Genomic DNA, 26129 nt, shown 5'->3' with positions numbered 1-26129 from the left:
AAGAAGTGGAGGGAGATGGGCAGAACTGGCCTTAAGGACAGGCTGAATGCCTGTAATGCCCACCTGGAGCCCAGCGAGCCATCCGTTAGCGTGGCTTCACCTGGGGGGTTCTCTCTGAAGGTGGAAGAGGGAGAGTGAGGGCATGACAAAAATGGAAAGACCTGCCTTGGTTCTAGGGTACAGTGTAAGTAAATCCACGTTATAGGACCATTTCCCAAGAAAAACATGGCCAATAGCTTAAAAAAATAATAATACCTCTGTCTACATCACAGACTGCAGAATGGACTGTGTATAAATGCATGTAGGCAGCTAGGGACAAAAAATCTTTATTAGTAGATTGCTTGACAGACCACTTAGGTGTCCTTATAAGAGATACTCTGCATTCTTGTATCAAGCAGCTTCTGCTCCTAATTAAACCACTGTGAATCAGAAGCAACCTTGCTGTCCCCAGCATGGTGGCTCCCTTCACAGAGCAGCTCAGTGCTGTTTCCTGCAGGGGCAGGAGGGGACACAGGCTTTATTCCTGCAAAATGACCAGCCTTGAAGAGGAGTTTCTTCCAGGTAACAATTATATGAGCAGTTGTGGGGGGCAGAATTAAGAAATGCTTCCAAGTCCGGCCAAAAGACATCAGGCTGGTTGTTTACCAGTCACTCTTGTGAAAATGGAAGGAAAATTCATCTGTTTGCTAGTCTGAGCTTGAAAATCCTGATGTCCTGTTTTGGAAAAGAAAGTGCCTGGGGAGTTCAGGGATTCCCAAGGCAATAGGTGATGCATGCTCATGGAAAGGAAGATCTTGCAATAAGATAAGGCAGGCCGCTGTAAGCTTCAACTAGATGTGGAGCTGAAACAACAAGGATTAGGTGGAAAGGAGTTCTGTGAGGAGCACAGTGCAATTCTTTTGTGCATGTCCTTAGGGAACTGCAGGGCAAACTGAACTTAACATTTCTCAGTGGGCATGTGTTAAAAGCTGTTTGTGGGGGAGCTCTTCAGAGTCCTACATAATATATTTGCTACAGGAGATTCACTGTTTCAGTGACTGGTTTGTTATCACATAGCTGTTACAGTGGATGACCAAGGATGAAGAAAATAGTGATTGCTGCTTTCATAGAGTGGTAGGCTCCTGATGTGCCTCGGGACACTGAGGATTTTAACAGCATTTGTTTATTAATGCAATGCTGTCCATCCTGAACATTCCCAGACCCATGTTCGCTGCTTGCTCCTCTCCAAAAATCATGATATTGGCTTAAAACTAGAAGGGTGAGGCCTTTGCTAGCAGGGAAGTGAGCTGAAGGGCTCTGTGCAGACTGATGCCTGCTGAGGGACCTCTCAGGGATTGCCCCTTGCAGGCATTGCCTCTTTGTATACATCTTTGTGCACTGGTGGCATGCATGAAGATGGCAATGTGGCATTCAGTTATCCCCAAGTCCAGCTTGCTGCAACAAATCCTACCAGCTTCTGTGTGAGCACTCGGGCAGACTGTGTACCTCTCGGTCCTTCTGGTTTTTCAGAAGTCACTGCAGCTTTCCTCAGAAGCTGTCCTTGGCCAGTCTTCAAGAGAGATTCAGCCTTGTAGTGTAGCTCAGAAAAGATGTTTTTTCTCTCTTCCACAGGGAAAAGAAAAGCAATTGAATCAGTCCTGTGGCAGGTAGCTGAGAGCCAACCCACACCATGAAATTGAATCCCTCTCCAGTTTTCCTCCTCTGCCATGCGGGCTCCTCGGTAGTTATGAGTTATCCAAGGCTTTCCAGCTGTTGCTCTGGGTTCTGTCCCCCTTTTCTTGTCATCATTGTTCCGCACTCCAGCACAAATGGCACAGTGCTGCTCTGCTGTGGGGGTGCTGGAACTTTTTGAGGTGGCCTGGGAGGACTGGGGCTCCCTGCCTTCTGCTCTGTCATCCTTCCTGCAATGAGCCGTCCAGGTAGGAACATCATGCTGCCTGGAGCAGTCTTCAGGGGCTGGAAAGCCTCTTGTTAGGCTTCCTTCCTCCCCATGGGAGGGCAGGGAGGTGGCTGTCAGCTGGGACCATGCCACCTGCTGTCTTCCAGACCTCAGGACGACCTGTACTGAGCAGCTCCTTCAAGGGGAAAATCTGGAAGGTGGCAAGTGAATCCCTTTGAGATGCAGCTCCTGCATCTCCTGAGGTGCTCTGCTGCATGATTCTGTCCTCCTCTGCTCTCTTAAGAGGGGCACAGATGCCAGCAAAGGTGTGTTTTCCCCCTCTCTGCTTGGGGGAGAGGTTGGGATCTCCTCAAAGGCCCTGCAGGAGGGGATGCTCTGGGTAAACCCAGCCCCATGCAGGGCTTCACCTGCAGCCTGGCAGCTCCCTGCACAGTCCTGGGCCTCGCTGGGGCTGATGGCTCTGCCTCCAGCTGTGCTCTGTTAAATGCCTATTGGAGACAGATTGGCACTTCTATGGCTTGAGGCATTGGTGACCACAGAAAAATGTCCTTTCAACCCCATTTGTAGTTATCTTTTCTGCTGAAAGAAAAGTAAGTAAATCCTTGGTAGTGCATTAACCTTTAGCCTGTTAATATGCATCTCCTCAGCTGTTGCTGATCTCGGAAAACAATGTGATTGCACGGCACAATGAAGTGTCTTCTGGTTTTACAATTGAGTCTCCTGCTTGTTTTATGTTCCACTTATTTTCTCTAGCAGATATGTTGTCACTTTTAAAAATCTTCTCAGTAGTTAACAGTGGGGGAAAAAGATGAAGATGTTCAGAGGAGCGATGCTGGGAATACTTCTGTGGTCCGTGCTGTTTGCTGTCTGGTGTTTGACATCCACTGTGAGTAACTGCGGAAATCCTTCTGCACCCATGGCAGTAAATACTGGTGTCCAGCTTCTTCCACAGAAGTAATTCTGCACTTATTCCAGAAATGACTCTTCCTTTGAAAAGAATTACATTAAATTGTTGAGATTTACACTGCTGCTGTTGTCAGGATCACATTCAAGGACAGGATGTGATTATTTCTGTTTTTAGTGGTTTATAAATACAGAATCATTTGGATTCAACCTGTCATAAAAATTGTGTTAACTGCTCCACAGCACATTTGATAACAAATAAGATGGCTCAGTGAAACCAAACAATCTTCAGCAGATCTAGTTCACTTGCAGCCACTCAATCCTTCTGTAGTCGTTCCCAGTTCCCTGCTTTATCCCCAAGTACTGCAGTGGCAAGTGTTGTTTCATGGGCTCAGTGTGAGAAGCCTGCCCTGTCTTTCCACTGCGATGCTCAGGGGATCCTTTCCTGAAGGCAGTCTTTTATTTCTAACCCAGAGCCGTGGCTGAGACCTGCCCCAGTGTGTGGGGATTGCTGCAGGTGGGCTGGAGGGACCAGGTGGGCTTTGCTCCATCAAAGCCTTGTGGCAGTGGATCACTTGTTTCCCGTGTCATGAGATGCTCATCTGAAACACCGTGTGGGCCAGCACAACATGCTAGGCTTCATGGTGCTATCATCATGCCATTACTCATGGTATTATTATAAGGGAAACATATTGAAGGCTGGGCAAGCAGAACACTTGGGAACAGCCAAGCCCCTGGTCTCCAGCAGCCTCACCACCTCTGTAACTGGGAGGTGTCAGCTCCTACCCAGCCTGTTCAAAGCAGGGCCAGTCGATAGGGTTGCTCTGGGACATGCAGCCTCTGTCTCTGCTGGCTGCTGTTCTGGGTGGGTGCAGGCTGGTGGGGAGCCTCCTGTGGAAGGACATGAAGAAGTGGGCTTGCATTCATTTAATTTCACAAACGCTGCTGAGTTGGAGGCGATGCTTGTTGTGGGCAAGTGTTTAACAAACCACAGGCACTGTTCTGGCTGGTGTTAATCTGCCCCCTGTGCTGTGCCTAGCTATTTTGCCTTTCACTGAATGTAGCTGATAAAAATAGGGCTGTCGTGTTCTGGTTTGAGTTCTGGTTTGCATTGCAGTTCTCCATCTCGCTTCCATCAGTGGCTCCCTGCAGAATCTCAGCTGTAAGCTTTCCCTGCCTGCTTCCATGAGCTAGCCCACTGGGTCTCACGCTTCCCAAAATGATGTGCAGGTAGTGATGTGGTATGTGCAATGATCCTTTGGTGGAGGGTTTAGGCCTTTGGCCAGGTTTTAACTTACATGCAGAATATCTTCTGCACGACAGCTCTCTGCCTTGAAGATCAGAGATGAAAGAAGTGAAGATTGCTATCAGGGAATTGTTTGTTTTAGGGAATTGTTTCATCTTCTGAGGGATGGGTGCTGGGTGCACAAGGGGTTGTCTATAGTTCTTCATTTGGGTGCTTGTCCCAGCCATACAATCCACCTCTGCTGAGTATGAAGCACAGAAATACTTTTCTTGAGACAGTGTGAGCTTTGGCTTATCCCTGATGGATTTACGAGGATGCAGGAGAAGATGGAAAGCCGAGTCTGAGTAGAGAGCAGAAAGCGAGGGGAGCCGGGTGGCAGCAGCATGGGTGCTGTGCCCAGACCCCACGTGGGCTGGAAGTGCTGGGTGTCCCTGCTGTGCTGCGTGGCTTCATCCTGCCAAAGCCAGCCAGAGCTGGGTGTGCTCTGCCCAGGGCTGCTTCTGAGGAGAAGAGAAGCTCTTGCCAGCTGGAAGAGCTGAGGTCTCGAAAGCAGGGTGAGCAGCTCATCGGAGTCAAGACCATCTTCTAAATGTTAACGGGCACATTGCAGGAGATGCTCAGCAGGCACAAAAGGTCACCACTGCCCAGGCTTTCAGTAAAACAAAGGCCAGCTATTTTTAACCTAATTTCAAGTGGGAAGCCTAAAGCCATAAGCTGGCCTGATTGCAGAAAGCCTGGACTCGCCTGATAATCAGAGCTGGATGCGTAATGTGGGGCTGTGACCACAAACACGTTCACAAGCCGCATCCAAAAATCCCTTCTGAACTCTGCTAATGCAGTGATGGTTGTGGGCATGGCCTGACCCTGTGGAGTCCTGCACTAAAAAGCAGTTCCTGAGTTACTGTAAGGGACAGGGAGTTTGGGAACTGAAGGTGGGAGCTACAGACATAACTTGCATGGCTTAATAATGCCCCCATCTTCAGCTGCCACTGCAAATGAGTAGGGGAAAAAAAAAAGGTATTGATTACCAGGCAAATGGGACGTGCCAGAAAGGATCTTGTTTTCTGTTTGGGTAACCCAGGGCTCCTTACATGTGTCCTATATAGAAAGGAGCTTTGAATCTGGAGGTGTCTTTAAGAATATGTATTTAAAATAGATCCATAAAGATCGTGTTAATGTACCTGCTGGCTGGAGTGTGAGCATTGCCAGGAGAAGGGCTGCACCTGCTTCATGTGGCTTCCTTCACCCTGGAGGCTGAGCCAAGAGAAGCCGTGTTCTGGTCCTGCACCGTACCCTAATGTTCTCACTGCTGCTGTAGGAAGCAGGACTGCAGGTACAGGTCTCTTAACACTTGTTCCTGGTGTAGGAGAAGAGTTACCAGGACTTCTTGGTGGACTTCATAAACTCTGTGGTCCCTGAACCGAGCAGCACCAAGCTTCATGCAAGCTCAGCGTGCTGCCTCTCTGGTGTGACAGCGCTGTGTCAAGGGAAGGGGGGGGGGGGGGAAAGGGCAAATTTGGGCTAACCAGCCTTATTTCTCCTGAAATGGGGTTTTATAACAGGGCTTTTCTTGCACTTATGGAGCATATGTGGAATACTTTTGACTTCTTATCAGCCTGCCAGTGAAGACCTAATGCCCTTCTCCATAGCAGTGCCAGGCATGGACTCTCAGTTGCCCTGCTGTGCAGTGATGAGAGTAGATCACCTTCTGGTTACAGCACTCGGCCCAGGAATGGGAGGGCTTGTGAGCAGAGGAGCCGCTTCTTCCATCAGTGGTCACTGAGGGCTTGGTAAAGCAGGGAGCTTTGCTCCTGGAGCACCTGAGCACATCGTTTCCCTCGGCAAACAAAGCTGATCTGTGCCATTGGGTGGCTGCCAAGCACAGCATCGGGTCCCTGCCTGCAACAGTGATGGAGAGGCTTTGTGTCCAAATTAATACATGTGACACAGCCCGGGCCTGTTCTTGGCTGCCTTCTGACGAGCTCTGGTGTGATGTGGTCCTCAGCCTGTGGCAGTAAGCATTGCTGGCAGGTCCTGTGGTTCCAATGTCCCTGCTGCTCATCTGTCTCCATCTGCCTTTGGGCCGGTGCAGGGGATGCTGTGGCTCAGCTCCTGAGCTATGTGCTGCATTTTGGGGAAAGATGCTGCTGTGGTGGCGATTTTCACTGAGCAGGTGCACAGCGTGCACGGCCACTGCTATTTCTGGGGGCTATGGTACTGCCAGACTCTCTCTTTTGCTCAAGAAGCACAAGCATAGTTTTCTGCAGCTCCATAAGAGATTTGGAGCTCTATGGCTTAAAATAAAATTAAAAAAAAAAAAAAAAAAGCCCAGCTATCTCACCGGTGTGTGCCGCCCCTCTGGATCTGAGGGGTGCCCCAGACCTCCCGAACACGCCTGGTGCTGCACACACCAGCACTCAGTATTAGTGCTTCAATCTCTGAGGAGACCAGTGTGTCCTCAGGCTGTCAGAGCGCACTGATCACACACATGTATATCTTTATCTTATTTGTAGGGCACCTGTCCCCACGCTGTGAGGTGCTGCAGAGGTCACTGAGCTCGTACTTGCCCAGAAATTCCCATGGAAAACCATTGATAGGTCAGGAATGGCAGGGCTGGCTTTGGGGGATCCCAAAGTGCACCACGAGTATGTTGTTGCCTTCATTCTTCTTTTCAGGCACAGATTTCTTTAAGTGCTTTGGTAGAAGTTGTACAGGACGTCTCCTTAAAGCAAACAACAGGAGCTATCTCTCAGGGTGTGGAGATCAGCCTAACCCCAGCAACAGCAGCACAGCTGCTTTTTTCCCCCAGGCCTGCAAGAAGTGACAGATCAAACACTTCTTCCTCCAGATTTGCTAGGACCGAGACCTGAGTGTGGCTGTACCCTTGAGTCACAAATTTTCTTGTGTTTTTCCCCCCTGCCCATCATAAAGCACTGCACCAGGTGTTTGCACTTAGCCTCCCTCTGCTCTTCAGCAGAACCATCTTGCAAAACAAAACCACGCTGCATTTCCACAGTGTCCTGTGAAGCATCCTCACTGTGTGCTTCCCAGGGTTAATCATTGAAGTTAATGATAAAAGTAGCGCAAAGCAGCAAGGGGATACGTGCCTGTCTCAGTTAGTTTCAAGGCTGTTGCGGTCTGCCTGCTCCAAATCACAGAAGGGAGCTGATGCTGCTGGTGAGGAGCAATGGTTAAAAAAGAAAAGCCTTGGCTGCTTCCCAGAGAGCTGAAGTACTAATTAGGGCCATGGACAGTCGGCTAATTCAGACCTTAATGAGCCCCGAGGGACTGCAGGATAACAAAAGCTCAGATGGGTACACCACTGTGCAGCCTTGAAGCTGGGCTGTTTTAGTGCTAAGAGCCTTGACGATAAATGTGGCATCGTGCGTGGAACTGGGAGGAAACTGGAAAAGGAGCTTGTGAGATCTGGAGGCAGGTGCGGCCTTCCCTAAGGGCAGATTTCACCCACAAAAAGCCAAAAGCACCCCAGCAAGATTGGAGGCCTCTGTAGTGGAAAACAAGATGTGAAGTTGGGTATTAGTTGGGTTTTAGTCCTGGGGTTGCAAAGAGGGGTTAAAGCTTGGTCAAAGGCGAGACCGAAGTCATCGTCTTGTTTTGAGGACGTTGGGCTGGATCTTAAATTTCTTCTCTTGGTGGTTACCTTTTGGTTTTCTTTTTGAAGAGTCGTGGTGCCTTTCGTCTCCTTCATTTCCTTGGAAAGCACTTTTTGTGTGGGCACGGCCAACATCTAGCGTAGGATGCTTCCTTGCCGCCAGGACCCAAAACAGATGTGAGGCAAAAAAGAAAAGCAAAAATCCTTCCAGCTGGCCTTGCAACCTGCTCCCAGCGAACCCCTTGCACCCCTCAATCACCCTCAGTGAGCTTTGGCTAATGTGCCATGGACCCTCCGTGGTCGTGTGGCTCTTTCCAGCAGCATCTTCCTCTCGTGGGTTTTTGCTTTTTCGAAGCATAACCACACGACTGGGAGCACAAACGAGGAGATCTTGTTAGGAGCATCCTGGCAAACATGGGCTTGTTGGTGTGCTCCTGCCAGCCTGCTCAGACAAGGCAAATATTACTGCACTGGTCTCCCTCGTGGGCTGTGATGGGCAGGATCTGGCCTTTAATCACAGGTTTTTGTGAAGGCTTGTGCCTGTACGGCTGCAGCACCAATTATCCCTGCATTTAGCCTGCTGAGAAGTTAGAGGTAATTGACACAATTTTGCTTCAAAGCTCGTTTTTAATGAATTAAATTTAAATTTAATTAACTATTTCTCACATTTTTGTATTTTTTTTTTTGTTTCCCTTAGTAAGCTAAAATGCTCATCGTGGCGCTGATGGGCATAATGTTAAACTGGTTTTGAGCGAGGGTAGCGGAGAGGAGGGTTTCTCTGTGCGTGTGATGGGTCCTCCCTATCGGAGGAGCATTAGGTCTCATCTAAGTGCCTCTCCCTCCTCAGTGGTCCTATTTCCGTATATATATGTATATATATAATGGAATATATAGAGAGAATCATCCTGGCACTGTTACAATTCCTCGTGTAAATAACAATGGCCTTTTCTCTAGGCTGCTTCAAGCCCAGCCTTGCTGGGAGTCCCTTCCCTGTTGCTTAACTTTCTCCTCATCCCCGCAGCAACAAATCCATCCCATTCATCGCTGACCCATTAAAATACCGTATACGATATTATTTTCTATTACACTTAGCAAAGCAGGCTGATAGTAAACCATTGAGTATCAAGCTCCTGCAAGAGGCAGTGGGAAGTTGGGTGTTAGCTTGCCTGGAAAGGTCAATCTGGCCAGTGGTGAGAGAGGTTAATTTGGTTTCCCTGCTAAAATAAAGGACGGTGCCTTGCTCCTTACCCTTGTTTACCCAGCTCAGGAGCAGCTCCCTGCTTTGCAAGGCAGGATCCTGCCCTTCCTCTCCTTGCCGAGCTGTGCTTCCTGAGAAAGCACAACCTGTCTCCTCCATCTGCTGACCGGGACTAAAATAGCTGGGGGGGGGGCTCTCCTCCCCCTGCCTGGACAGGAGACATCGCTCAAAGGGCCAGGCTGCGTGGGACACCTGCTGAGCATCCCCGTGCAGATAAATTACCCACGGGACACACAACTGCAAGGCTGTGTTTGCTCAGGTGCTGTGTGCTGGTGCAGCTTCACAGGCAGGAGCCCAAGGTGCTCGGCACGGTCCTGCTGAGAGCCCAGCTGGCCAACGGGGCCCCCATCTGTACGACAGCCTGCCTGCCTTCCTCCTTTTTATTATGTTGGTGTTTAGCAAACAGCTATAAAGGCAGACGAGTGGCATTGTATCTGCATTAGCAGCTCGCGTTCCCTAAATATCCCAACATGCAAGTGTGGCGTTGCTGCCTCGCCCTTCTGCTCCTGGCCCTTTGCTGTGCCACAAAGGGCAGCGTCCCTGCAGCCTGCACCTCGCCTCTGCTGCTTACCTTGTGGGCAGCTCCCCTCTGGCCCTCTGACTTTTGGTAATAACCAGAAGTGCAAAGGGCTGCAGCATGGGCAGGGGAAAAGTGCAGGGTTTGGGCTCCTGCAGATCTTTAGCACCACAAAATAATGGGATGTGTTGAAAATTGTGACCTTTTAACATTGTTTTGGCATGAAGTCCTGAAGTTGATACGGTTTGTGTATCAGTTGCAATTTCAGTTTGCAACCCAAGGATCTAAAAATACCCAAATAGTCTGCAGCTGCTAGGAGCTGGGACCTGCAGGGCAAGTGAGGTCTCCTTGTCATGTAGCAAGGCTGCCTCGTTTGCAGGGCTTTTTAGGAAGGTCTAATAGACCAGGTATATGGTTAGTGACCAGGTTGGTCACTGACTTCTTTTTGCTGCAATAACAAGGAGGGTGCTTTTTTTTTTTTTTTCTTGTTTGAGTGCAACCTGCTACGTCATATGGATTTTTTCAATCAAAATTCTTTAGTGATGGTTCATCTGATTCACTCTTATAGGAAGTAGCTATTAGAAGTCTCTTCCTCTCCTCCCCAGCTTCCAAAAGAATGATGATAGGAACGAGTCTCAGTCAGGTGGCTGCGATGGGCAAAGGCACCATGTTGCTGCCATGAGGGCGTTGGGTGCTTGTTGTGGAGGTCTCTGCTTGGCCACTGATTGCCATTGATTCTTGGGAGTATCTTGCCCTACGCCACAGGGAGAAGGATATTTCTGTCTGCATGATGTGTGTGTCCACTGATGGGAGAAGCATGCTGTGTAGTGAAAGCCCACAGGTTTCTCTGCATCTTACATTCAGCTGAAATCCAGCGCTTGTGGCTGCTCTGCTGGGTGAGCTCGATCAGGAAATCTGGGTGGAAGCAACACTGCTCTCCCCAGCATTGAAATAGTTTTTTTATTTCTCATTGAAATAGTTTTTATTTCTTTTACATCTGAAATCTCAGACAAAAAAAAAAATCCCAAAATGTGTAAGAATCATGAAGGATCATGAAACCCCCCATCCGTCAGGTTTCCTGGCACCGCTGCTCCCCCCAGCAGTGAAGCTGTGGAGTCAAATGGAAAATGGAGAAGAATAACGATCCACTAGATACTCTGCTGCCTTGCCATCAGGGAGCTGAGTAGGTAGAAGAGTTGGATTTGGAGTAGGAATTCCTCTTCCTCTGCTGTGCTCAGCTCCTCTCTCCCTTTTCGCCTCTGACTTAGTGCAGAATTCATTAATATGACACTGAGAGATGAGGCGAGTGCTGGGCAGGTATTTTGCCTCTCAGCATCCTTGTTCCTCCCTTCTGGCCAATAAGGGGACCCAGAAAGACTTCAGTGTATTGCTTCCCATCTGGACCCTCTTTTCCCTGGATTTTGTGAAGTATCTCACACACCTGGTGAGCACAGTGGATCACACCTGTGCTGTGATTTCCCTCCTCACCACCATCATTTTTTGGGGTAACAACATAAGAGTAGCAGAGCTCGCAGCAGTAAGAAACCATAACAGTCTTTGCCCTCCAATTCACCTGTTTAGCATTCTCAAGGAGAAGATGTGAAATGGTAACCCTCTTTAATTCAGGAATGTACTAACTGATCTCACATTTGTTTGTAGCTACTTAAAGCACTCTCTCCTCTTTGCTCTCTGTGCAAAGAGAAAGCTGGAAGATAAGGCTGCCACTTGCACAAATAAATGTGGATGTTGATAGAGCATAAATTGCCTGAAAGCAAGGGTCAGATTTTTCTCCTATTCTGAACTTGGTATGTATCAAAAATGCAAACTTTGTGCATTCCCAGACCTCTGTGAAGAAGAAAAAGGCAATCTTTTCTGCCATTACTGACCAACACCTAAGGAGCGAACAGAACAGAGTAACAGGGAGCAGCCCATCTCGGCAAGTTTTTGTTGTTTTTGTTGTTTTTCAAAAATAAACTCATCAATTTATTCTCATAGATGAATGTTAGGGAGAGAGCTGGGACTTAGAAATCAAATGGATCTGTCGTCGTACAAACTGTGTTTCCTTTCAAAACTCTTCCAGTGGTATTTATTTCTTGTATTGATTTCAAGAAGCTCTGGCTACAGCACAGGTTGTCTTCTGGTGTGAATGTTTCTCTCGAGACTATTTTCCAGGTGTTTTTCTGAGCGCAGACATAGTTGAGAAATCAAATCAGCATCACAGAGGACAAAGGGGATGGCTTCAAAATTAACCTCTTGTAATGGTTTGGCACTACTTCCTTGGCATCTTTACCTGGGCATCTTGAGCAAAATATGAATTGCTCTCAGGAGACAAAGACCTTCCTCCCCCTTTTCTCTCTAGAAGTCAAAACCAAGCACAGAAAACTAGAATGATGCTCCTGGGGGAGGGAGGAATGGTGCAGATTGCTCAGTGTAAAAGAAAACCTTTTTTTTCCCCTTCCATTTTATTTTAAGTGGAGATGGATTTTGCTTCAAAAGCATTGCTGGGTGGGGAGGGATGATTCCTCCCTTACCTCCCATGGAAATAAGGCCGGATGAGTAGGCACAGCACCCCCAGCCAATGGGTGTTTCCCTCATAAACGAAATCTAAGGAGGGGAATTGGTTTGGCTTCTTCTCTATCAGTAGAAATATTGATTTGTGTCCCAAATTAACCTTAAAAAGTGTATTTTTGTTTCACTTGCGCAGGTGTCCTACCGCACCCCTCCCTTTAGGTAATTTTGCCTGGATGGCTCTCAGCCAGCTGGCCAGTTTGGGGCATCTCCTTGCAAAGCCTTGATTTTTTTTAATTTTTTTTTTTTAATTTTATTTATTTACTTATTTTTTAAAAGCGGTCTGAGGGCTGAAATGGAGCTGGCATCTATGGCACCAAGGGCCTTTCTGAACTGAGGGCAGTGGAAGTGGAAACCAAGAACTGGTAGGCCTTGGTTATTTCTTCCCGTTGCTTTTCAACATACGTGTTTCCCCAAAAGGTGTTGGGGAACAACCTGCAGTGAGGGATGGAGAAGGGCTCTGCAGTACTCGTGTGGTTGTTGCCCCTGGGAAGCCTCCAACTCTTTGGGCTTTAGGAGGAGTCCAGACATCTGAAAATGCATTCTCTTAACGTTTGGCAAGAGAAGGATCCGAAGGAGAGACTATTAAAATGTTACTTTTCATTAACACGAGTTAATTAAATCATTTAGCTAGCACTTTCTGTACTGAGAGCATGCAGCCACATGCTATTTTGGGGTTTCACTTGTTCTTCTGCCAAATCCTAGTCTCCCGAGCAGCTTTATTTTTGAGTGGGAACTGAAGAGTTGTGGACAATGTTAAGCATCATCCAGTGGATCTGCTAATTTGTGGCTAGGTTGTGCAACTCCTACCCAGCCAACCTGGCTAATTTTAGTTATGGGGTGAGTGCCAGAGGGCTCTGCTGGGGTGCAGGCAGGAGGCACGGCCCCGTGCACCAGCACTAATTGGACAAGAATTCAATGCAGGCATGAGTACGTCTCATCTGATGCAGCAGTTTCTTCTAATTGTGCTGTTAATGGGAGCTTGGCTGTACCCGGGGGTATTGCTAAGAATATTATTCATAATGCACTCACTTCCTAAACCTCAGTAGCAGAACTTCACCCCTTCTGTGGTTTCAGCACATGGTCTGGGAACAGGAGCTTTCTCCTCCTCTGTTGTGGGTTCGTCTCTTTGCCGTTATCTTCCTCGCATCTTTACGGGACGGAGGCTTTCACTTTAAACTTAATTTCTGCTTGATACAATATATTTGAGGTACCAGCCTTCCCCGGCAGCCGTCCTGGCGCCTAAACCACCGTATTCTTTCTGGAGCATTTCACGGAGGGTGGTGGTGGTGGTTTTTGGTGTGTTGCTGCCCCGGGGCAGTGCCAGAGCCCTCGCTTGCTGCCAGCAAGGTGCACTGCCCAAACGCAGTGTTTCCATCCCACCTGGGGCCTTGGGGCTGGCTGTGCATTGCTAGCAGAGATCTTTCTCCACCCAGGTCTTTCTGTTTGTGTTGTTCGCACGCAGCACCAGAGCTCAGGTTTTATTCCTGTGCTCAGGAGCTTGCTAATTTCTTCTGCAGAGTGCCTCGTGCACCAGCACCTCATCCCGCTGGGGACGGCCGTGTTCGTCGCTCCTGGAGCTGCTGCTGCTGGTGGGACAAGGCACCAGCAGCTGTAAGCTCTGTGCCCAGCTTGCTGCTGACTCCCAGCGCTCACAACACCTCCGTGCCTGCCCGGGACTGCTGGGTGGAAAGGCCCCAACGAGGCAGGTGGAGTCCCTCAGCCACTGCTCTCAAGACATATCCGAGATGTCCTATCCAGCTGTTGTCCAACCTCTCTCAGACCCTTTAAATTTAAGAGAGCTCTCATTATGCCATTCGTTGCCCTTTCAGTCGCATCAGAAGCAATCCTAGGATCCAAGCCACTGGGGTCTGCTTAACCAGAGCTCAGCCTCAGCAGCTGGGACTTCCCCACCTGGGCAGTGGGGTGAGGAGGGGCATGAGGGAAAAGGAGATGGGAAAATAGGGGGGAAATCTTATTTGCAATAACAAGTTGTGCTGTGTTCCCTGTGCCAGGTGGTGTCGGGGCACCCCTCACGTCTCGCTGTGCTGATTTTGCTCATTACTGAACCCAGTGGGGTGAGGGTGGGCGCACACAGGCACGGGGTGTTTCCAGGGGTAGGCTTGTAGGCACCGTTACGTGGTAACAAGGAATAATGTCACTGGCAGAGATGTCACTGTTAAACGACTCGCTGGTGGCTTTGTTTCAGCCGTTACACCGTTGCAGAACTAATGGCTGATCACTAACATTACAGCAGCCTCCGTGTCACAAATTAATGCACGCTCCGAGCTCTACTCCTGTGCTGTCATCGGCTGGCAGATAATGAGAAAGGAGAATTTTTTTTCCCATAAATTGCACCACGTTGGGGGGAAAAAAAAAGGTAGAAAGCGGAGGAGTTTGTGACTCACCTCGCTGACCGAGGATCTCCAGCTGTCAGTGCTGCTCAGAGCAGGGGAGCACAGGGAGGTGACTCAGGTCTGGGTTTTCTGAACGAGCTATGCTAAGCAAATGTCTCTGGGAAACGGGAAGGCAATGGCTTACACACGAAAAGAAGAAATGAAAGCAAAGAGGGAGGAGGGGGGGAAGAGGAAGGGAAAGAAGTATCACTTTGTAAGCTTGAAGCTGCCCGGAGGGACAGGAGCAGGAGGGGTGGCATGGCTGAGGCCCTGCAGAAACGCTGCTGGGTGCCGTGGCTGGGGATGGGCTCTCTGGGACCATCGGGCTGGGAATGCTTGCTGCCTGCTCCAGAGGGGAGATGGTGTTGCAGATGTTCAGCACAGCAATTTTGGGTGGCCCTCAGCACCCAGCGAGGTGGTGAGAGGCGTGTGTACATCAGGCTTACAGAGGGACTCCTGCCTGTGCTGGTCCCTGGGCATCTGCAATTGCTACAGGAGATGCTGTGATCTCTGCTCCGGCTTCCCTTTGATCGCTACCAGCTCTGTTTGTTCTGTAAGCCCTCAGCTGTGCATTTCCTTTCAAATGGTGCTGAAATTCCTGACAGTGGCATGCTTGCTGGTGCCCTGTCCTCTTCTCAGCACCTTTGAGCATTCAGCCACCAGCACTGAGCTCACTTCTCAGGAGCCAAATAGTAACAACACTTCTTCAGGAGCAGTTTTGAGTTGATACAAGCCATAAGTCACAGGGAACAATTAATATATGTATTACTTAGGCAAGCATTGCTAAGTCATTAATTCCACTTTTGCTGGAAGTCCTTCTGCAGTCCGCTCAGCCTGCGGTCTGCCCGCTGTTTGTGCTCAGCACTCTGCTAGACCAGACGGGGATGGCATCCATGATCGGCCTCGCTGGCTGTTTTTTTTATGCTTAGTTTCACTTGAAGGGTCTCTGCTGCAATGTTTGGATGGAGACACTGCAGAGACATGGTTATTTATTTAAACCATCTGTTTCCATTGGCAAGGAGATGGCCCATCACAGTATTTCTGTTGGTCTTCAGGCTCTTTGCACACCTGGCAGTGGCTGTATGTGTTAGTAGATCTGAGTAAGCAGATCCTACAGGTTGTGTTCGTTGTGTGCAGGTACAAATGATGCCTATCACTGAAGGCAATGTCTTTTTTCTATTGCCCTCTCTGGATTTCTCATCCCCTAGTGTTGGAGTAGCACGGGGATTTATAACCAGGTCAGTGGAATTCAAACTGGAGCTCCTACAGCAATTTCTATCAGCCTTTCTCTTGCAGCAAAACCTTTTTGTTTGCGTGTGGTGCAAGATCTGTATGGCCTTTAACTGTCTACATGGCTGGGTATTAGTAACACGCCTTTTCATGGAAAGCCGAAAGAATTACAGCCCAAGGGCAGTCTCCACATTGCTGTTCTCCAGGGCTGTTACCCCTTGCTGTTCTTTAGTTACTCCCTACCCAAAATATCCCTGTTAGCTCCTGACCCTGCTTCTCATCATGCTTCAGACGGGTGTGTCTGGGGATCACTTTAATGGTGAGCATGAGCTTTGGTGGGTGCTGCCTCTGGAATTTGTGCTCTGCTTTTTTTCCACCCCCAGGTGACAAGAAGAGCGCCGTCCCTGCTGCTAGGAGTTGCACAGCGTCGTAGATCAGGGGGGCAGCAGACTCAAGGTGTAAGAAGTGGATGGGAAAAACCCAACCAACCCCGACAGCCCTGTTGTGTGTTTCCCTGAGCCAGGTAAGCGTTGTTACCTCCCACTCTGTCATTAAATCAACCACGGTGTGTCTGCACATGACAAACAACTTCTCCCTGTCTAGAGGTGTCATTAGTGGAGCCCCCGTGTAGCACTACATTATGTGCGAGGCTGAAACCACTCATCTGTAATCAGGCAACAGAATCAAACTTCTTTAATGGTACATCCAGACAGTAAGAATAAAGCCAGGGCAACTGCACTAGCGACACGGATAACAACAGCATGACGCATCCTTGAGCAATTTGGCTGCACGCTCGCCTCCCCAGCCGGCCGGCAGCAGGCACAGCCGGCACTGCCCGCAGTGGGCAGGCCACACGCTGTCAGCCAGCCCCTTCTCTGCAGTTATAAAATATGCTTGGGTTTTCTCCATCCATTTCCATTTGTGTCCCCCTCCCCTCCCAGCGATCCTGCCCACACCTGATGAGCAGGCTGCAAGTAGCAGAGGCTGGGGCAGGTGCCGCTGGCAGGATACATACATACCTTACGTGTCACAGCCCCTGCTGTGTCACCTCTCCTGTCCCTGGTGAGCAGCGGTGCCTCCAAGCAGCAATTCAGCGGGACCAAACGTGGGGGCTTTGCAGGGAGCCTGTCCCCTCGCAGTCCTTAGAGAGCGGGCACAATCCGTCCTGGGAGCTGGGCCAGAGACCGCATCTCCCGTCTCAGCTCGCGCCACCAGCTACGGGTATTTATTGTGTTTGCTCCTATTTTCCTTTCCTGGTCCCAATGCTCTGGATTTCCTTTGTATAGCGTGAAACCACCGCAGCAGCAGGGCAGGCCAGGGACTCCTCTCTTGCCGCCCTGTATCTGTGGGGGAGTGAAACTTAGAGGGAATCGATGCATTGGTCGCATCTCCCCTCAGAAAAACAGCCTGTAGGTTAAGGGCTCTGCCAAGGCAGGTGATCACGGCTCCCTGTGACCACATGAGAACGATCCCCCCCCTTTTCTGTCCCCCTCCTGTGTGCACACAGCACCCACACACCAATGCTTTTGCCTGTCGCAGTAGGGCCCTTGGTGGTTGCCAGAGGCTTTGTGTCTGCTGGGCATCCCCTGGGAGCGCAGGGGCTCTCTGCAGCTGGCCATGGACACCACCACAACCAAGCTGGGCTCCAGCCAAACCAAAACATAAATTGCAAAATACAAATGTGTTTTAAGTCAGGTAAGGCAGCAAGTGACAGAAACGTTTGCAATTGCGCTGTTAGAGCAATTTGCCTGTCTGGTCCTTGGCTGGATTTGGGTCTGTGACACTGTGTAAAAGTGCACACCTTCACCTCAGCTGGGACCTGCATGGGGACCAGGCTGTGCCATGAGGCTCTTCATTTTTGGCACAGCAAAAGCATCAGTCTGGCTGCTGGGGGTTAAGATGCAGCAAATGGTGCCCCCATCCTGCTTCCAAACAGAAAAGAAAGAGCTAGCGTGATAGCAAAAATATGTGGAAAGCAATTCCACTTCAAGATGTGCTAAAATCTTTAACTCCAAAAGCCCCCAGCTTGGTCTGCACAGGAGTGACTGATGGGGGAAAATCTATGAAATGCTCAGGTCTGCCAGCACTGAGCTGAAATTAAAACAGCTGGAGCACTGCAGCTCAGCAAAGCTGTGCTCAGACCATTCATCCAGAAAGGACAGCTCTCTCCTGGGATGAAGAAATAGCCAGTGACAAAGGACTTTCTGAGACAATGACAGCAGCGACTTCCCCTTCTGTGAATGAGTTATTTGTTCAGACCTGCAGCTCTCTTCTCACTTCTGCAGTGTTTTGCAGTGAACGTGTTACGGCATCAACCCAGCCTCCATAAAACCCGCATTAAAAATTGCTGCTTTGGCTAGGAACAGGTAGTCTGAAGTGGCTGAGCTAGGCTGTCTCCAAGCATTTCCAGTCTGGATCAGCCCAGTCACTGAGCCCTTGGATCAAACACTGCTTTCTGTGACACCTGTGGTAGGTCACGGGGCCTGTTCCAGTTTGTACCAGTTCAGAAACCAGTCATGAATGAGACTTTTTTCTTTTAAACCTCAGTTACACAGTTCTAGGGAAAATCCCCCTGATTCAAAGGATCCTGTGGATGGTTGTGTGGGTGTGAGGAGCCCAGGCTCTGCTGGCATTAGGGATTGCTGTTACTTGTTTGGCATCGCCACCTGGGGCAAACTGTGCTGTGGGCACAAGCCCACCTCCTTTCTGCTTTCACGTGAACCTGCAAAGGCTCAAATCTACATATACATACACGCAGAGCATTTGCTTCATGGATAAAAGCTTCACAGCTTTTGTAAAAGTGAGATTAAAAGGAGAAGCAAATGTGACAATGTGTCCTCTACTGCTTCTCCAGGTGAGAAGAGAATCAGAAGTTCTCTTCCGAGGTTAGCTCCCAAGGTGTTCTTCCACTGACTTTCTGGTTGAAGCCAGGTTCAGCCAACAAGACACCACAGAGCCTCTTGGTGCCTGAATTCACGTTATCTATAAGCCAATTAGTCCTGTAGTTTATTCTGAAACAGCTAGTAAAAACGTTATGCCCTTTCCCCTCCATCTGTATAAAAGCCAGGCGGCCACGCGCTGCCTGTTACGGCTCTCAGCTATGAGAGCAACGGGGCAAGAAGGAGTGTGAGTGCAAAGCTCTGCGTGCGTACAGCCCCCGTCGCTGCTCTAAAGCCAATTACCAGCTCCTCTTCCTGCTGGCGAGCAGGAGCAAGCGAGGTTGCTGGCAGTGACCGGGACGTGACAAGATGCCCCCAACCAGAGCGCTTCTTCAGGCACTGATGTTTTCTTTATGAGGCAACTGTTCCTGCAAGGGATCAACTTTTCTGTGCATCTCCTTAATGAAAAATTTAAAAAACGCAGTGTTCCTGTCTTGCTTTTTTTTTTTTTTTTTTTTTTTTTTTTTTTTTTTTTTTTCCTTTTGCTGTTATAACCAGCCCTGAAGGAAGAGGAAAAGTGCTCGGTGTCCCTCACACAATGTGCCTGTGACTAGCCTGGCCTTGCTTGCTGTGCTGACAGCAGAGAGCTGGAGGGGAGCAGTGTTTGGAAAGGGGCCCTCGAGGGCTCCTGGAACAGGGGAACGTTTTTGAGCCTTCGCAGCTGCGTGGCCCTGCCTGCGGAAAATGCTGACCAAAGAGACCCCGTCAAATCCGCAAGAGGTAACACACTGCTGTGGCTCTGAAACGAGAAGCTGCACATCTTCACCAGGATGCGTGTTTGCCTTGAGAGAGCTGGAAAAAAAAGGTGGTGAATATTAAAAGCATTTAAGAAATACCAGGTGTCTCTTTCCCATAGCAAAGGTAGGAGATTTTGACAAATAAACAGTTTTCCCATTTGTACCTGCAGTTTGGGGGAGATGAACAGCTATTCCTTCCTTAGTGCAGCGCTGCAAAGCCCTCAGCAGACAGTGCTTAGAAATGCTCTCAGAAATGCCAGCTATTCCCCTGCACCCACAGCAACATGCAATTCCAGGTCATTCTTTAATAACCCAGCCCAGATGGTGCATTACGTGCTTTGGAGGCTGCTGACCCGCTCCTGTACTTAGTGCAAAACCTGGTGCTGCTTCTTAGCTACAGAAAAACATGAGAATTGTCTGTTTGGGCTAGATTGGGATCTGTAATCACAGCACCATCCATCAGATTGAAAGGCTGGTTCCGTATAAAGGAAAAGCTCAGCTGTAATACCATGGGGATGCACACACGGATAAAGCAGAGATGGCTTTGACGTTCAGAGTCATTCATACAACGGGCCTGTCACGTCACAAACACATCAGCCTAAATGCTCTACTGCTTATATTGCAGTTCCCACGCGGAGCTGGGGCCTGGTGCTGCCCATGGAGGCCGACAGCTACGCGGCATTTTGCACGCCGACGTGACACCGACCACACAGCTTGCAAACTGCGCAGGTATGTGGAGCAGCACGATACACCTCCAGAACTGGGAATCAATCAGGGACATTAATATATATATTTTTGGTCATTTCCCTACTGATCACCGTCGTTCTGAGGGTTGCATTCTGTACTTTGACATGGACGTAATAAAAGCTTTGGTGCAAAACGGTGACCGCAGGCATGTAAGTGCATTTCTGAATCAAGGACCTGCTGTGCCCCCACCACCACCTCAGACAATCTGCTTGGGATGTCACCTCGAAATACAGCCTAACAAACCTCGCACCCCTCCAGGCAAGCGAACTTTAAACTGGGTCTCTGCCTTTTTGTTTTTGTTTTATGCAACCAAAGTTCGTAGCAGCAGGCAGAATGCTCGGTGGCTGGGAAAGGCTAAACCAAATGAACGGGGTCACTGCGTTCAGTACGTGCTGGCTAACGGCTGTGGGCTGCAGCACACTCCCAGCCACGGGGAGCTCCTCTCTCCAGCCACCACCAGGACAGGAGGCCGGGGGCACGGAGCTGCTTTGTTGCTTCTCAGTAAGCTTTGGTGGTGCTCTCGCTCCCAGCATGCACGATGGGTTTCTTCCCCATTGCTTCCTTGGCACATTGCACGTCCTGGGCAGTGCGTACGTGCTCCCCGACCCCACCGCCTCGCCTTCCTCACGGCGCACATGTGCAAGCTCAGAGGGGAGCGCAAAATTCTGGCAAACAACATTTTGGGCTTGTTATCTAAAAACGTACCGTAAGGACGGCGGTGTGGGTAGGAGAGCTGCGCTTCAAAGGGAGGTTTCTGTATATTTTAGGTCTGCTCTCCCCAGCAGCATGCTCTGGAAGCAGTGCTGTGCCCAGCCACCCGTGTGACTGCAGCGCTGTCCTGCCAGAGAAGCAGAATCACTCAGACAGGTGAGCACCAGCACGGCACCCACGGCATCGTCGTTGCAAGCAAAAATGTAAGCGAGAGAAAAAAAGCTTGGGTTTGGTCTGGGCTATTGCTGAAGCAGGAGGCAAATGTGAAGCTGTGATGTTTGAGGTCAGGGTGCCCCTGCCTCTGAACATGCTCATGATCTGGACCCCCTGAAACCTTTGTGCTCACAGCCTTGCCTCCTATCCTCTCTCTCTCCCTCTCTCTCCCAGAGCAGGGCTGCTTGGCTTTTTCATGTTTTTGTTTTTTCATTCCCTTGTCTGCCTGGTTTCCTCATACACATGGGCTGAAGATGCGGTCGGTCCGTGTGCCGGCACGCACCCGCACAGGCACCTGCAGGCTAGGTGGGCAAGCAGCACAGTGCCACTCCTGGCAGGGCCGCTCGTGGCTGCAGCTGTGTGCAGGCCCCTTGTGCGTGTGCCTGGCCTTCTCCACAGGGCATCGGTCCCAGCCTCTACCAGGTCTGGGTGCTGTGGTGGGGTTACCCCACTTTTCAGGGTTTTACGCCTGCAGTTTTGTGCTCCCTAGGGCTGCAGCACTCAGCTGCCTTACCTGTGACGTGCCAGCGGGGTTCTGCAGAGAGCCCTCTGCCTTTCCGGGCTGCGGCCCCAGGCTCCTTCTCCCTGCGGGTGCTCTCTGCCTCCAGGCCCAGGGGAACCCAGGGCAGGAACCTGCTCCTCGTCTCCTGGGGCTCGGCCTCCTGCAGCGGGGCAGCGCGGGGCCGGGGCTCCCTCCCCTGGGAACCCCCCTGCTCTATTTGCAGGTGCTCTGAAACACTTCTCCCGATGCTCACAGCGCATTCGCGATGTCTGTCTGAAGAATCAAGGCTGTTCTGTGGGTTAGAGCCGTGCGAAGCTCGGTAACAGAAAGCATTTTAAAACCATGTTTCACAGAAGACTTGATCCGAGCTCTGTTTGGAGAACCCCCTGCCAGCACTTGCAAGGCATTTCTGTGTCCGTGCTGGACCTCCCGCTCCTCGTTAATCCTTTCCCTCTGTTCAGAGGAGGACACAAAGCGAGGGGAAGGGGGGGTATTTCCAGAACAAGCCTATTTTTGGTTAGGTGTGATCGTCTTGGTGTCTGCTTTGCTGACAAGCTGGAGCCCCCCCAAGCAATTCGTGCTCAGCCTTTGGGAGAAGAGTGAGACCGCTCTGAGGAAAATGATTTAAAATGCCTTCAGATGCCTTTTCACTTCTTTTTATTTAATTCCATAAATATTTTCATAAGGCTCAGTGTCTTTACAACACTTTTTTAAACACTTTTTTTTTTTTTGTTTTATACACACAACTTTGACACTTGTTTGACAGGGTCAAACAGTCCAATATAAACAAAATAATAAAACTGGCAAGTGCGGATCAGCTGGGTTACCAAAATCCTTTTTTTTTTTCTTTTTTTTTTTCTTTTTTTTTTCTCTTACTGTTAAAACCCCAAAAGCACTAAAATATCAGTATTTGGCTTCAAACTAGAATTTTAAAACCCTTTTTTTTTTTTTTTTTTTTTTAATTCTCTGCTACAAGTCCCTGTCATCATAGTGCCTTTAAACTCCTACAGACTCTTCTTTTCTTCTCAAGGAAAAATAAGCTTGGTGATGCCATGCAGAACTTACAATAGCTACTAAATATACATGTTCCCTGAAATGTAGCTGCAATGAAAAGATGACAGAGCATAAAGAGAACAAAACCAGAAACCCAAAGCACCACAGTGTACTATCAATAACATTGCAATGGACGGCCGGTGACCATCCAGAAACTGAAACAAATTTCAAATATATTTCTCTATGTATTATTTTCTATTTACAACTGTTAGATGCACCTAGGTTGATTCTTGTTTGATCTTTTTGGAGAGGGTGGGGAGGCGAAAGTCTTGAATTTAGATCCTCTGTTCTAGTGTCTAGGTCAAGGGGTAATGCATGTCATTTACCTAGGGAAGAGGGTATTTTTATTTTATATATATATATATAGTTTCAGCCAGAGAAATACCGTAAACATGTAAGTTTGTTACAACTCTCTTGTTTCTGCATATGGAATGGAAAGTGGGTTCCTCCTGTCTGGCATTGAAATGAAAGTCTGTATCAGATGCTCAGTCAAAATCACCCCAATCTGACAGCGTCTACGCTGCTTCCAGCACTTTCAGACACACGAGGCAGCCCAACCCTGCTCCCTAGTGGGAAAGCCACAGTAGGTAGTAAAAGTGGGACCCAGTGCTGGTTCTTCTTTGTGATAATGCTCCATCTCTTGCAGCACCTTGGCAATTTATGGAGGGGAAGAGCTTTCTTGAGTGCCATGCCTGAGAGCCAAGCCCCTCTTCCCTCTGGAACAACGCCTGCATCTGCTTTGCCTGCCACCTGGCTTCGGCAAGCGCTAGCAGCGCTAGCTTGGTTTGGCTTTCCACTTAAGAAAGAAGCTGTGAGTCCAACAAGTGGCCTTGTCAGATCAAGCGAGTCTTGATTTATGATGCAAATAATGGTGTGGCGGTGGTGTTTCTTTTTTCCTAGTGCTGAATATTTAGGAAGCATCTTCTCATAAAAATTATGGATGTCTCATTCTCACTCTCTGAGGCACAAAACAGTAAATGAACAGGCTTAACTAATGTGCTTGTTACTTTTTTTCCCTAAGCAATTAAAAGGCAAAGGAATAAGTGAAATTTCCATCATGTTGACAACAGATTATAATCTCTCTCTTTCTCTCTCTCTCTGCATCTCTCTCCAGCCATTCAGAAACAGTAAAACATTTCAGTTAACTTCTGCAAATCAATCTCATTCACTTCTCTAAATACCCATTCCGTTAAACAAACAAAATAATAGTTGCTACATTTTCAATATGAAAATCTGAGCATAAAAATGCAAAGGTACAAAAGAGCATAGGAATTACTTCTGATAGAAAATTGCACTGCCTCCTATTTGGGGTTCCCAATGTTTCGCTGTTGCCTGTCACAGAGGGGCCACTCTTCTGCTCCAAAATGCTAATCTGGTGTTGTTCAGTGAGAGTTTCTAGGTTACTAAAAGGTGCTGAGATTATTTTTGTAGTTAAATAAAAAATACATTCGCTGCCTTGTAACATGCCCTGAAAGAAAACAGGCTCCACAGAAATACTGAAATCGCACTCTCTGCTTTTGCCATTTTCTTGTAGTTCTTGTGTGAAGAAAAAAAAAAATATGTTTATCCAAACTACTGGCCTGAGGTGTTTATATGGTGTACCAAATTCAAAAGAAAATGATAAATACCATGATCTATTATTTCATCCCCCGTTTTCAAAGGAGCTTGCAGAATAGCTCTGCAAAGTTTTTGAAGTTCATCTTCTGAACCTGGTTAAACAATCTCAGTTGTCATAGGGAAAAAAAAAAATCATCCTAGTGCACAATGATTTGTTTTACAAGCTCAAACATAAGTTTTTGCGCTTGCATACAAATGTAGTTAAGGCTGAAATTGTAGGAAATGTCTTTGAAAGTACAGCTATGAATCTCCAGAGTGAGAAAAAGAGAGAGAAAGAGACCTGGAGAATTCAGCTAATCACTCCAGAGCCCACTGACCCTGATGCACCCCTGCTGACCATCGCTGCAGTTCACATTTAACTGAGCGGGGATTTAGATTAGGTCATACCCATGATCACAGGGCTAAACTTCTCAGGTCACATCCACATCTTTCCTGAAAGGCAGTTCTCAACTGCTCTGCAGCTTGGATGCATTAAATATCAGGTAAATACTTCCAATTACTTGGGCAATGATCCTTCTGCTGACGGGTCACTACTCATGTACACAGCTCATGTTTTGCCTGGGAGGTCAGTGCCCAAGTGGAGCCGGTGTTCTTAAACACAAGAGTAGTGCAGGCATGGCCCTCTCTTTTGGGATCATTGCTCCTGTAAATAGCAATTAGTGGTTTGTTAACGCAGTACTGTGCAGGTGTGAGTGTGGCCACCAGGATGGGACCTTAGTTCCTGAAGAAAGAAAACTGGCCATTTGTTGGAGCCTAATAGCCAATTTTCCTCTAGCTGGAATGGAGGGCATGAAGCCGTCAGTTTTTAAGCTTTTATCTTTGCATGGAAAACAAAGATAGGAGTGGGCTTTTCAGAGAGTTGTGTCTCAGCTTAAAAAGAAAACAAATCAAAATCAAAGATAGCCCCACAGAAAAAAAAAAAAAAAGTAAATAAAATGCAAAAGAAAGAAAAGCCCCCAAAATTCTTTTCTCAGTCTTACGCCGAGTGTGAACAAATCACACTGAATTGAGAAAAAGACAGTGCTTTAAAAAGTGCAAGAAATTAACTGAGGAAAACCCATCTCTCACTTCCTAAATAGCTGCTACCCCTTCTGCTCGTTTTCACCTGCACACAACAAAAAGAGTTAAAGCCAGAGAAATACTGCGCAGCAGAGCATGGTGCACAAAGGAGCACATCCAGACAGGCACGAGTCAGACCAGAGGATGCAGGACAGGGACGGGGAGGGTCGATGCTCTTCGTTGAAATGGTGACTCCGGGGACAGCCAAGGAAGGGACGGAGAGGGAGGGAGCGATCTCCCAGCGATCCAAAAAACAAACAAACCCCCCATAAATAAAATCAAACAACATACACCAATGTAGTCCATGAGAAACTTCGATGACGAATTCACACAAGCAGGAAAGCATTCTGGGATGCCAATGACAACTTGAATGAAGATGAAGAAGAAAAGAAAAAAAAAAAAACACAATGTCCGACCAATGGAATAAAATAAAATAAAATAGGTCACATGATTAGAAATCATTGGTGCTTCCTAGTATCTAGTAGCAGATTGCTTCCCAAAAACAACAAAAAAGTTTTTGGTCCTTCTGTATATATACATATATGTATATATATTATTTTTAAATATGTATGTATATATATATATATGTATATATTTAGTTGCAACAGTGCTTCTCCGAAAAAAGGTCCATCTATAAATATAATTTTACTTCATTTTATTTTTAATTTTAAACTGGTTTAAGTTAAAATTCACCATCTTTCTAGGTATTATTTTTTGAATGGTGTTAACCTGCTGAAGTTTTGCCAGAATGGTGCCTGGCTGCGTCTGGGTTCGGTGAACTCGAAGACCTGGGCCTGGGATATGCCATCTGTCACCATGTATTGTCCCTGATTTAATGGATCCTGGGGTGGTGGGTAGGCTGGAGGAACCGACTTGGAGCAGCTCACACCTGCATTGATGATTGGGGGGGAAAAAGAAAC

At 48.3% G+C, this 26129-nt stretch overlaps 2 protein-coding genes across 19 annotated transcripts in view; one reads left to right on the top strand and one right to left on the bottom strand.

Annotated features, from left to right (window-relative positions):
• LOC311444123 (uncharacterized protein) overlaps window positions 1-26129 on the top strand; it is a 293968-nt gene that overhangs the window by 259918 nt on the left and 7921 nt on the right. Inside the window, exons 8-10 of the mRNA XM_084535025.1 lie at window positions 16015-16154; window positions 19933-20036; window positions 20822-20921. The gene's annotated coding sequence lies outside the window, so the exon portion shown is untranslated. The remainder of the gene's footprint in view (window positions 1-16014; window positions 16155-19932; window positions 20037-20821; window positions 20922-26129) is intronic.
• Window positions 16302-26129, bottom strand: part of ARHGEF9 (Cdc42 guanine nucleotide exchange factor 9) — a 178806-nt gene continuing 168978 nt past the window's right edge. For 14 of the 18 annotated variants that reach the window (XM_084535003.1, XM_084535016.1, XM_084535014.1 and 11 more), the window contains one exon: window positions 22121-26098. In XM_084535003.1, coding sequence (XP_084391129.1) covers window positions 25917-26098 — 182 coding nt within the window. In that variant the 3' untranslated portion in view covers window positions 22121-25916. Of the gene's footprint in view, window positions 16975-22120; window positions 26099-26129 lie in introns of those variants that run through there. The other 4 variants (XM_084535015.1, XM_084535011.1, XM_084535013.1 and 1 more) reach the window with 3 other exon arrangements.

This window comes from Aythya ferina, assembly GCF_964211825.1.
Source record: "Aythya ferina genome assembly, chromosome: 13".
Taxonomy (NCBI): domain Eukaryota; kingdom Metazoa; phylum Chordata; class Aves; order Anseriformes; family Anatidae; genus Aythya; species Aythya ferina.
This window is presented reverse-complemented; position numbering and strand designations above follow the sequence as displayed.